General features: G+C 45.3%; 1 protein-coding gene across 1 annotated transcript; it reads left to right on the top strand.

Annotated features, from left to right (window-relative positions):
* Positions 1-3,680: 3,680 nt before the first annotated feature.
* On the top strand, positions 3,681-12,706 carry LOC112222252 (proline-rich transmembrane protein 3). The gene is made up of 2 exons (XM_042304022.1): positions 3,681-4,021; positions 9,157-12,706. Exon 2 carries the CDS (start codon positions 9,459-9,461, stop codon positions 11,172-11,174), a length of 1,716 nt encoding a protein of 571 aa, XP_042159956.1. The 5' UTR covers positions 3,681-4,021; positions 9,157-9,458; the 3' UTR covers positions 11,175-12,706.
* Positions 12,707-13,096: the final 390 nt, after the last annotated feature.

Raw genomic sequence — 13,096 nt, 5'->3', positions numbered from 1 at the left:
AATAGCCTTACAGAAAAAATCCCCAAAGCCAAGTCTCTCAAGGGAGTGGAAGAGAAACTGATGCTCTACTGTGTCAAATGCTTTTTAAAAATCTAAAAATAATATGAAGCTATCCTCAGTTATTAGGTCTGAGTAGTCAAGTATGTCTAATACTAGTCTGACATTGTTATAAATATGTCTGTTCCTCATGAAGCTAGACTGTGTTTCATCAATGATTGCATCCAGGACTTCTTTAATTATTTTTGCAAGTAGTAAGGCTAATATCTTATAGTCATTATTAAGATGACAAATTGGACGCCAGTTATCGATGAGCAGCACTTCTTTTTTAGGCTTAGGTATCAGTGTTATTAACCCCTGATTCATTGTAGGAGGGAGAACATTGTTTACAATACTCTCTAAAAAAGACTTCAAATAGGAAGGGAGTTACTTGTTCAGAAAATCATTGGTCAAATTCTGATGTAATTCCATCAACACCTGGTGATTTATTGTTCTTTAGATGTTTGATAGACTCTATAATCCTATAATCTCTTCAACTTTGTTCATCACACTGTTTAGATTCTATATCACTGTTAGAGTGAACATTATTCAGTGAGTTAAAAAAAACATCTGTGGATTCCTGACAGAACGTAGAGCTGTAATGTTCTATGTTCTGTAAAAATTGCTACAGTATTTCATCTTTAATAACACCATCAATGTTTAACTTATGGATAGTGTTATTTTTAGAGTGAAATTTCTCAAGTCTAACGAAATAGGATGAATTCTGTTCTCCCTCCTCAATCAATTTTTTCCTAGATCTAATAAAGGCTCCTTCTGCTTTTAATCTATATATATTATCCAGTTTATTTTGTAACTCAATTAGTTCCATCTTCTCCTCCCCCGAGAGGTTGGCTGGTAGACATTGTTATTCTTTTCCACACTTTTTTCAACTTTTGCCACTCTCGTTTTCACATCCTTGATTTCACCACATGCAAACTCCAGTCTTTTTCAAGCCTTCGATAACCATGGTGTTCGTGCCAACCATTTTCTCAATGGCGTCAGACCTGGAGTTGATGAGTAAGGAGAGGGTAGCCACGCTGTCACAGTTCATGTTGGGTTTTTTGGAGGGTGGAGGTTTGCATGGAGTAACCGGTAAAGAGGGGAATTCGTCATCTTCAACAGCATTCGAAAGCATGATATTATCCATAGGGCAAGTGTAGTTATAGCAGTTGTGTATAAGCACGTTTCTCTCTTGTTGATTAGCAATAGAACGGCTAACTTCTTCCTTTCCTTTTTTGTCACGACTTTGCATGGACATGCCGAAATAAATTATCCAATTATTACTCCAGTAACAGGAAAGGTCTTATATCTTGAACAAATAAAAATAGTAATGACTGTAAACTTGTTTTTTTTCACAATCTTTCTGAAGTTTGGTACGGAGCTTGGTAAAAAAGCGTCTGTTCAAGCCGCCATCTTGGCACCTTCGATTGCGCAGTCAGATGGAACAGAGTAAATAGGCATTTTAACGTCAAAGATTTAGCGGGTGGTAAATTGTCAAATAGACACCGGCTGGAATGCGGTTTTAACCAATTCAGGATTAGAGCCACCCATTGTATAATGTTAGATATTACTGCACTGTTAGAGCTAGAAACACAAGCATTTCGCTACACCTGCAATAACATCTGCTAAATATGTGTATGCATCCAATACACATGTTTATTTGATTTGATATCATAAAACTGGTTGTTTGCATCCTGGATTCTGATTGATATGCGGAAGTTGTAGGACAACAAATCCCGCAAAATACCATCATGTGTTAATGTCATCAATCCACTGTCTCGCAGCCCAGGCAGGAAATTCATAAACCTCATCTCCCTCAGGAAAAAAGCATCTACACATTATTTTCCCATGCTACTATTTTGTTTGCAACAGTCTGGCTCTACAACCTGTGCAACAATGTATCATTTTACAAATGTGATCGCTCTCATTCCAGTAGGCTAGCTAACCCAAGAAAAAACCTTAAACACTCTGAATTCCATTCATTCATTAAACAGCACAGTGCGGTCTATGTAGGTCAATTGGATATTAATTAAATCGTTATTTATTGAGGTTCTTGTCTCTCACCATTATTGAATCTCTGCTAGCTAGCTACATGTCATTGATTTGTTTAGCATAGCAACGTCGAATGAATAGAATTATTAAAATTAAAAAAGGGGTCAAAACATGAGAAAATAACTAACAACCAGCCTACTTGGATTGCACCTTCAGAAAAAACAAAAACAAATGTACTCATAATAATATTTGTTATAAAAAAATGCCATTCATATTTGTATACATATGTTGGCAACCATTTTATAAAAGCAATAATGCTTTCAAACCCATTAATTATCGTGTGACAACTCCCTCCAAGGGCTGTATCCCGGCCCTTAGCTTCGCCTCGGGCCTCAGAACAACCCTTGTCGGGGGTGGGCACAAGATAATTCCCAGGTTCTCAGAAATTATTGCTGAAATATTCACTGAGTGAACCTCATCCATATCTCTCTGTTCTCTCTGTGTCTACAGAGCTCAGTAAGAGGATGGTGTGACAGACGGACAAACAGACGGACCGTATAAATCACCACCCTCAACAGCCAGACCATGGCCAATGCATCCCTCCTCCTCACCCTCACATTCCTCCTCTCCTCTCTCCATCCCTCTACCAGCCAGGTGATTGTTAGCTCCTCCACCTCATCCTCTTCTCTTCCAGACCCTGTCATCAGTACACCCCTCAAACCCAGCTTTCCCTCCTCTCGTCCCAGAGGCCAGAGTGATGTGCCAGTCAGAGTCAACAACAGAGATTGGCCCACAGAGAGAGCAGGTGGGGGGCAAGTGGGCTCTGACCTGGGGCAGGTTGGGGAGGAAATGGGCACTAGAACTACAGACCAAAGTCAACACCTTTCCCCCTCTCAGAAACTCAACAGTGGATCAACCCAAAGCCAGTCTACTTCTGTTGAGGCTTGGACAGGTACTATGGTAACCGCAGAGCCAAGTGGAGTTTCATCTGCAAAGGGACCAACGGCTCTCCCACCCACCAAATCCTCAGGTGATGAACGATTAACATCAAGGGGCAGGACTTCTGATGGACCAATCATACCGGAGGATTTGGATGACTGGCCGGCAACTGGATCAGGAAGTGAACTTGTCCCTACAGTGATTGTGAAGGGGGAGTCACTGGTTGCGTTGACTACACTAGATGAGATGCCACAGTTCCGGCCACAGGCTCAGACAGAGTTCAGCAGAGGTCTGGTGTCCAAGATGGCCGAAGCTCAGACTACCCCGATGGTCAGCCTCACTGTTCAACCCCGCCTCTCTGGGCTGACAATAGCCAATAGGATCCTCTCCACACAGTCACCTGACAGACCTGTGGTGACAGCCAGGTGAGTAACTAAAGGGTAGCTAATATGATGTGGAATATGACACAGCCAACCTTCTATAACCACTGAGTTCTTTATCATGTTGTTATAACTCTTAACCTCTTAGTTACAGGTGAGAAATAACTAAAGGGTAGCTAAAATATGTTTGATGTTTATGAGGAATATGTTTCAATCTATGAGTGGTGGAGTAATATGCCTTCATCCACAACTGAAGCTTGAGTACTATGCTATAACCACTGAGTTCTTTATCATGTTGTTATAACTCTTAAGTAGTATTTGAGTGACATTAGTGTTGTTGTCAGCAGAGGCTGCTTCATGTCTTTTGACTCTTTCTTCAGGTAATATATCAGATAATGCCACTACGCCAACAGACAGACCAACAGCAGGACAGACCCCCACTGTGACATCACCGTTACCCAGACCCATCACCCCTGCATCCACCAATCAACAGCCAAATTCTGTGACGCCTCAAGGAACCACAACACTAGGAGTGACCACCACAACTACAACCAATAAGACGGCAACAAAAGCAGAACCCAGAAGTACTTCCTCAAGTACAACCAATCAACCGAAAAAGGAAACTGAACCAGAAAGAACTACAACAAGTACCACCAAACAGTCGACCAAGACAGGTAGAGAGAGGAGGCTTTGGGATGTTGTAGTTTCCTGGGTGGAAAACAACGGCAGCTGTGACTGCGCCTAAGTTTCCTTTTCCTGTGAGGATTTAAAGTGGAATTATTTATGCAGCTGGAGTTTTTCCTGGAAGTCCCTGGAACAGGCTCAAAGGAGGGAAGAGGCAGAGACAGAGTGGGCGAGAGAGGGCGGGATAGAAAGTGGAGGAGAAGGTGTGCAGGGTAGACTCAGGCAGGAAAATATGCACAGGAGTAGAGAAAGGAAGAGAAGGACAGAGAGAATAGGATAGAGACAATGTAGAGTAGAGGAAAGAAGAAAAATAGATAAAAGATGAAAGTTTGAACGATAGAAGGCAATAGGGAGGACAGAGAAGAGTAAGGAGGTAGTGAGTGAAAGAGAAAGTGAGGCAGGAGGAGAGGTGAGGCAGATAAAGTACACAGGGTGAATAATGTAAACCAGATGGATGGAGAGAGTGATGGAGGAAGGAGAGAAGTGGGAGAGAGGGAAAGCAGACAGAGAAGGAAAAGCGTCACATGGGGTATATGAATCGGTCACTTAGATCCCATCGGGAGTCGGTCTCTTAGATACCATCGGAAGTCAGTCTCTTAGATATCATCGGCAGTCAGTCTCTTAGATACCATGGGGAGTCGGTCACTTAGATACCATCGGGAGTCGGTCTCTTATATGCCATCAGGAGTTGGTCTCTTAGATACCATCGGGACAAACATTTGAAGCACGTTGAAACAACCCTCCATTTGGTCTGCCAGGAGTGTACTGAAACTGAACGATTTTGTGTGTATTGGCAAGTGTGTTGATCTCGTTAGTATGTCAGAACACGTGTGTGCGTGTGTGTGTGTGCAACACTTGGGGTTTGTGTGTTACAGGGTGGGGACGTCCAAGTGCCTCCAGCTGTGAAATGTGATCAGCACATCTGGGACGTTCTGAGTCCTGCTGCTTAGGGAGTGCAGTTTGGAGAAGGAAGTTACACACATGTGAGAGGGTGTGTGAGTGTGTGTTTGCGCATGTGTGTGTGGTTTTTCCTGAGTAGGTGTGAGAGTTAGCGTATGTACGTGCCTCAAATATTGTGTTTGATAGACGAGAGAGAGAGAGAGAGACTGTATTTGGCAATGTTAACATATGTTTCCCGTGCCAATAAAGCTTTTAAATTTAAATTGAATTGAAAGAGAGTGAGACACAGAGAGAGAGAGAGAGCCAGGACGTGTAACACATGTTGGAGTCAGCCTTCAGTCAGTCAGTACATCAGGTTTATGGTGTGTTCTTCAGGGTGAGTTAGGAGTGTTTTCTGTCAAACTTTTACTTCAGATGATCCTGTTCCACTATTGATCACCATTCATTTCTTTCTCCAAGTATGCGTGTGTGTGTGTGTGTGTTTGCGTGCGTGCGTGCGTGCGTGTGTGCTAGTCTTTAAAGAGGGTTGGGGAGACAGAGAATGTACGGTTACAAATTGTCTGGGATTAATGTTTAACCAAACCCAATACATTTCCAGTTTGGACAGTATAAGTTGTGGTATGTTATAGTAGTTCACCCTCTCAGTGTTATCTTAGTGCTAAAGCTCTGGCTGTTGGAGGTGATGAATGGGATTGAGATTTGAGTGTTGTTGGCTTTAAGGTGGAGCGCTCTGGGATCTTTGTTCATTTGATTGTTTTGCCTTGAAATGCAGAGTGTGTGTGTGTGTGTGTGTGTGTGTGTGTGTGTGTGTGTGTGTGTGTGTGTGTGTGTGTGTGTGTGTGTGTGTGTGTGTGTGTGTGTGTGTGTGTGTGTGTGTGTGTGTGTGTGTGCGTGCGTGTGTGTGAGAGAGTGAGTGAGATTGATTGACAGAGAAGGGAGGAGGAACAGTCATATGTAGATAACTGATTTATTCCACGTGACAGGTCTTTGATGGTCTCAGTATGTGTCACGTGCTTCATGCAGTTTTCCATTCCCACAGATATATTAATGCACTATATGTTTTTTATATTATGTAAAGAGATGTTCTCATCAATTACATCATCTAGTAGTGAGCAGTAAGCTCCAATTAAAATACATTATATAAATGGCTGATGACTCAGCCCTCCTTACCAGCTTAATGTCACTCTGAGTTTGTATTGTGTGTGTGTGTCTTTACCTCAAGATACCTCCAATTAATTGTGCGGTGTGTGTGCGTGCGTCTGACATGCTAGTGTGTGTGATGCGCGCACCACTTTGATGCGTGTTATCTAATCTGTGGTCCAGACTCTACCTGTGGAGAGGAGAAGACACTCTGTATCCAGGTTAAGTCGGTAGGCCCCATGCTGGGCCCTGCCGGGAGGTGCCTTATGTAAGAGCTGACGACTGTCAACAAACACCTACTATCTACTAGAGGTTGACCGATTAATCGGAATGGCCGATTAATTAGGGCCGATTTCAAGTTTTCATAACAATCGGATGTCGGTATTTTTGGGCGCCGATTTATTTTTATTGTTATTATTATTTTACACCTTTATTTAACTAGGCGAGTCAGTTAAGAACACATTCTTATTTTCAATGACGGCCTAGGAACGGTGGGTTAACTGCCTCGTCCAGAGGCAGAAAGACAGATTTTCACCTTGTCAACTCAGGGGAACCAATCTTGCAACCTTACAGTTAACTAGTCCAACGCAATAACGACCTGCCTCTCTCTAGTTGCACTCCACAAGGAGACTGCCTGTTACGCAAATGCAGTAAGCCAAGGTAAGTTGCTAGCTAGCATTAAACTTATCTTATTAAAAAACAATCAATCATAATCACTAGTTAACTACACATGGTTGATGATATTACTAGATATTATCTAGCGTGTCCTGTGTTGCATATAATCTGACAGAGCATACAAGCATACAAGTATCTAAGTATCTGACTGAGCGGTGGTAGGCAGAAGCAGGCGCGTAAACATTAATTCAAACAGCACTTTTGTGCGTTTTGCCAGCAGCTCTTCCTTGTGCGTCAAGCATTGCGCTGTTTATGACTTCAAACCTATCAACTCCCGAGATGAGGCTGGTGTGACCGAAATGAAATGGCTGGCTAGTTAGCGCGCGCTAATAGCGTTTCCAACTTCACTCGCTCTGAGCCTTGGGGTGGTTGTTCCCCTTGCACTGCATGGGTAACGCTGCTTCGATGTGGTGGCTGTTGTCGTTGTGTTGCTGGTTCGATCCCAGGGAGGAGCGAGGAGAGGGACGGAAGCTATACTGTTACACTGGCAATACTAAAGTGCCTATAAGAACATCCAATAGTCAAAGTTTAATGAAATACAAATGGTATAGAGGGAAATAGTCCTATAATAACTACAACCTAAAACTTCTTACCTGGGAATATTGAAGACTCATGTTAAAAGGAACCACCAGCTTTCATATGTTCTCATGTCCTGAGCAAGGAACTGAAACGTTAGCTTTCTTGCATAGCACATATTGCACTTTTATGTTCTTCTCCAACACTTAGTTTTTGCATTATTTAAACCAAATTGAACATGTTTCATTATCTACTTGAGGCTAAATTGAATTTATTGATGTATTATATTAAGTTAAAATAAGTGTTAATTCAGTATTGTTGTAATTGTCATTATTACAAATACATTTTTATTTTTTTAAATCGGACGATCGGTGTCGTCGGCTTTTTTTGGCCCTCCAATAATCGGTATCGGTATCGGCGTTGAAAAATCATAATCGGTCAACCTCTACAATCTACCCTCCACACACATACACTGCATGACCAACATACACTGCTATAACAGCCTTCACTATTCTGGGAAGGCTTTCCACTAGATTTTGGAACATTGCTACGGGGACGCATTTGGCATTCAAATTTATACCAAAGGTGTTCAATGGGGTTGAAGTCAGGGCTCTGCCTAGGCCAGTCAAGTTCTTCCATACCGATTTCGACAAACCATTTCTTTATGGACCTTGCTTTGTGCACAGGAAGCATTGTCATTCTGAAACAGGCTTCCCAAGCCTGTTGTCACAAAGTTGGAAGCACAGAATTGTCTAGATTCCTCCTCCACCAAACTTTACTTTCAGTACTGTACATTGGGGTATCCACTAAACCCAGATTTGTCTGTTGGATTGCCAGATGGTGAAGCGTGATTCATCACTCCAGAGAACGCGTTTCCACTGCTCCAGAGTCCAATGGCGGCGAGGTTTACACCACTCCAGCCGACGCTTGGCATTGCGAATGATGATCTCAGGCTTGTGTGCAGCTGCTTGGCCATGAAGCTCCTGACTAACAGTTATTGTGCTGAACTTGCTTTCAGAGGCAGTTTGGAACTCGGTAGTGAGTGCTGCAACCCAGGACAGAGGATTTTTAAGCTCTATGCCCTTCAGCGCTTGTTCTATGAGCTTGTGTGGCCTACCACTTCGCGGCTGAGCCGTTGTTGCTCCTAGCCGTTTCTACTTCACAATTTAAAGTTGACCAGGGCAGCTCTAGCAGGGCAGAAATTTGACGAACTGACTTGATGGAAAGGTGGCATCCTATGACTGTGCCATGTTGAAAGTCACTGAGCTCTTCAGTAAGGCCATTCTACTATCAATGTTTGTCTATGGAGATCGCTGGAGATTGCATCGCTGTGTGCTCGATTTATTTTATACACCTGTAAGCAACAAGTGTGGCTGAAATAGCCGAATCCACTCATTTGAAGGGGTTTTCACATACTTTTGTATATGAAGTGTATATCGACATACTATCTACCTGCCACACACACTATCGGGTGAAGGGGAGGAGCAGAGGGGGTGATAACAAGAGAGAGAGACATACTTTACTATTTGGAATGTAGGTGAGACTTGTGTGGGGTTGAGAGAGGTAAACTATTTCACAATTGCTCTATGTGATTTTTGCCCTCATTGGAGAAAAACAACTGTTGAGTTGTCCTTTGGCCTGGTATGAGAATAGAAGGTCAAAATAATCAACTCCCTTTGGGTTATTTGCTGCCTGCTGCGCTCTCAATACACTTCTCATAGGAAATTAGCCTCCTCTAGTGGGGTAGATTTTCCACTGTATGTGTCCACTTGTTATAGCTAGGTTCTGCTCTGTTAAAGAAAATGTTTTTTATTATTATTGTCAATCATTTCAGTCAGATGTTTTGGGTAAGTTCAATAGGATTCATTAACATAATTTCTCTCTCTGCCTCCAGGGACGACCCCTCTCCTCATCACTCCTACTCTACAGATTGTCAGAGGGCGGTACGTCCCCAAAAATGACAGCCGCCTAGCACAGAGGAACCACTCCATCCCCGTGGGCCGCCCTCGCCTCCCCCCATCCTCCACTCCCTCCCCCTCTCCCAGCTCCTTCCCCTCCCCCAACGGCACCTCTCTGCTGTGGGATGACCTGAGCAGGACGCTGTCCTTCGCCTGGGAGCTCCATGTCTACGGCTCTGCTGGCCTCTTCCTGCTCCTCCTGGCTGGAGCCGCCCTGGGCCTGGCCCTATCCCCCAGCATGCACTGCCCTCACCGCGGTGCCCTGACCCTGGCTAATGCCCTCCTACTCCTGGTGGGCGCAGCAAGAGCAGCCCTGTTCATGATTGACCCCTACGGAACAAGGAAGATTCTTCCCCGGCCTGCGGTGACTGCTCTCTATAACCTCCCTCTGCCGTTACTGGTGTGGACGCAGGCTGCCCTGGCACTGCTGGCCATGAAGGGGACAGGAGTGAGTCTGTTGCCCTCTGCTCTGGAGCGCCCTCCTCTGGTAGCTGTATTGGCTGTGTTACAGTGCACCCTGCTTCTGGCTGCTGACCTGCTCTCCCCAGCCCTGTCCCCAGCCGTGCCTGTCACCCTGCAGTCCCTGTCTCTCTGCTGGGGCCTGGCTCTCTGTCTGGGCTACCTGTGCTACATCTTCCCCCGCCTCCGCCATCCCACTGCCCAGCCACCTGTCCTAGAGGAGGGGAGGGCCGTTAAAGCCTGGCCGGGGCGTAGGAGGGCAGGGTTGGTGCTGGGTCGTGTGCTGGCAGTGTGTGCCCTCCTGGGGGTGCTGTGCTGTGGCCTCCATGTCCACTCCACCCTGTGGCTATACGGGATGTTGGGGGACTGGAGGCGCTTCTGCTGGGGCTGGTGGCTGGTGCACTTCTGGGCCCGACTGTTGGAGCTGGCCTGGGCCTTTTCTCTCCTCCTATTGGGATCCTGGGTGTTCTGGAGGCCCCGGGGGGCCCAAGACAGAGGAGATGGAGGAGCAGGGGAGGGCAGGGCGGGAGTAGATCTCCCCTCCCCTGGACAGTCCTCTGGGTCGACACACAAACACACCTGCTGGGCCAAGATAGTCCAGAGCCTGACAGGAAAGCCCTGTGGGAAGTCAGAAAGTAACGGAGTGGGAGGATCAGTAGGAGGAGGGGCAGGGGAGCTGCCTAATAACTGGGCAGGGCAGGAACGCTCGGGGGCAGACATCAGCAAGAGCCTGATCAGAAACCGTGAGGCTCCACCCTCACAGCCGCGCTGTGTCAAGGACAGCAACCGAGGCCGCAACCAGAGGGGCAGGTCTGCAGAAAGGGGTATGTCTGACGGGTCCACAGGGTCACTGCTGCGGCTGCAGCCGTTAGGTCGGCCACTACAGCACTCTCAGAGCGGCAGCCTGGAGCAGGAGAAAGAGTCAGGGGTGTCTCTGTATGATTTTGACCTGCGACCCCCCTCCCCCATCGATCTGGGCCGCAGCATCGATGAGGCCCTGCACCGTGAGCACCTTCTCCATGGGGGCAGCTTGTTCCAGCCCCTGTGTGCCCCCTCACCCACTCCTTCACCAGGCTCAGCTGTCAGCCAGGGGGGGCCCTGGCTCCGCAGGAACAGCGACCCCCAGATCTCTGACAGCAGCGAGGACCGCTCAGCCCGTACAGAGTTCTCTGTGCCACTGGGGGGTAGTGTGCTCAGCAGTGTTCCCAGCAGGCAGGTCACTGCTCCTCCCACGCCCTCTAACCAGGGGCATCGCTGGGCCGGGGATGGGGGGGTCAGTGTCCCTTCCTCAGTGTCCTGTCCCGTTTCTCTGCGCCCCTCTAGAACCTCCACGGGACATCTCGGGAACGAGGGAGGAGACGACACGAGGCCGTTCCTCACCCCAGACTCTGAGACACAGAGTGGGAGGGCAGGCAGGGAGGATGGGAAGAGCTACCTGGAGGTCAGCAGGCAGGATGACTCTGCCAGCGTCAGCAGTGAGATTATTAACCTCTGAACCCTCAACTCCAACCCAGGATATCTGGACCAATGACCAAGCCCCAAACAAAACCATCAAGAACCAAACTTACGTAATACCTTAACTCTTAGGTGATAACTTTAACTATATCTTGTCAACTAGATAGACTTTATCATAAACATTGACTCAACTACATTCAAACTGCCATGGGAATCATGGACAGAGGACTTATTTTAAGAAACTGAGGGAAAATACAGAAAAGCTTCCCCTGACTAAAATAGTTGTCTTATATGGGACATTATCCAGTGTTTGCTCTAAATCAGAGTGGTTCAATGGCTGCTAACCGGAATCCGATTCTGCGGCATAGAGCACGGGTTCAAACAACAGAACACACACACACTCATGCCTACAGATACACACCTGTGTACCTTTGATGCACTCGCTACATTTCAAGCCTCACATACTACAGCGCATACATTCACTCTTTGTAACACTTCTATTTAAGGTGGTCTTGAGAGAACAGAGGAATGGGCACAGGATTCATATTGATGACAAACCAGGGATTCCTTAAAATATCTATTGGTCATCCCTACAATTCCCTCTGAGGATCCATTTCTTAGATACCATGTTTTATGGATGTATGTCAAATATGAACGTGGTAGCTCCTACTTTTATGAAAGCCATGGTGCTCCCTGTGAAAATGTCTTTATATCAATTTATTGACTTTGTTTGCGTTGATAGTATTAATCTGCTGTCCTTGATATGTCAACTTGATGCATACATACGTTAATGTGTTTTTAGGATATGTGCCATAAACATTGATAATGTCGGTGGTTGTTTTGATGTTATGCTTCAAAATACATTAATAACGCATTACCTGACTGACAATGGTGTCTTTCCGTAGTTCCTCTAGCAGGAAAGTAGCGTAGAAGTCCACACTCCAAAAACATAGGATTGCTAGTTATCGGCTCATAATTGAGTTGCTGTTTCAGTGCAGTCTGCCTTGTATGTAAATGTGATGTTTATTACATAAGGAAAGCAACAGCCTAGAGATACTACTGCAGAAAGAAAGTTGACCTGTGTAGCTGTGGCTGATGCCTGGAGCTCTAGCTAAAATAGTTCCTGCTAAAACTAGACATTCTAAGACATATTTGTTTGAACGCTGACACTGGTACATTTCGCCTGCTGATTCTGGTACATTCTATCATCACGGCCCGTCAAAGGATAAGACTGCATTTTAACATTCAATAATCCTGGCAACAGTGTAAACATATCCACAACATTTGATCAGTTGCAGCATATCAGTGTATACCGTGGACGTGAGTTATTTTTAGCTGTACTCATTGCATCACACAGTTAAGCTGTGTTGCATTACACAACGCTGACCTACTGTGAAGCACAATGCTCCTGTACTATAGTAGTACTTTACAGATGTCTATAAGCCTAGACCTGAGCACTCTAGACTGAAGTATTTTTATTACAGAAAAAAATCATAAGTATATTATGTGACATAAGAAGGTATGTAAATGCGGTTCTTTTTTTCTGTTTGTAAATAAAGGTATTTACTGTGAGGACAATCGAAAGTGGTCTTGCTGAAGTATAGAACAGTTGTCTACTAAGAGAGTGATAAATGGGGCTGGCTTGGGGAGGAATATTGGAAACAGTGACTGTCCAGCCCTAATTTAGGATGTTCAGGGATAGAAGTGTTGAAAAAGGTTTCACAACTGTACCTGGAACTGCTACAAGGGTTAGTGTTTAATGTTTAGTGGTTAAAGAGCAGTGGCAATGGCATGTCCTCATTTGGAGCTGCATCATTTCAAAACTGTTCAGTGATCTTGAACGGAGCTCAGAAGTCAATCCCATATTTCCACTTGAGACCCGGGTTGAGTAAAATAGGCACAAAATGAGAGAACATGTTTTGAAACGGTGTGAAATGGGGAGGTACTACCGGAAGCCGTCCA

The sequence above is a fragment of the Oncorhynchus tshawytscha genome, linkage group LG22 (assembly GCF_018296145.1).
Source record: "Oncorhynchus tshawytscha isolate Ot180627B linkage group LG22, Otsh_v2.0, whole genome shotgun sequence".
Taxonomy (NCBI): Eukaryota; Metazoa; Chordata; class Actinopteri; order Salmoniformes; family Salmonidae; genus Oncorhynchus; species Oncorhynchus tshawytscha.
The sequence above is the reverse complement of the archived record's forward strand: the minus strand, read 5'-3'. Positions and strand labels throughout refer to the sequence as shown.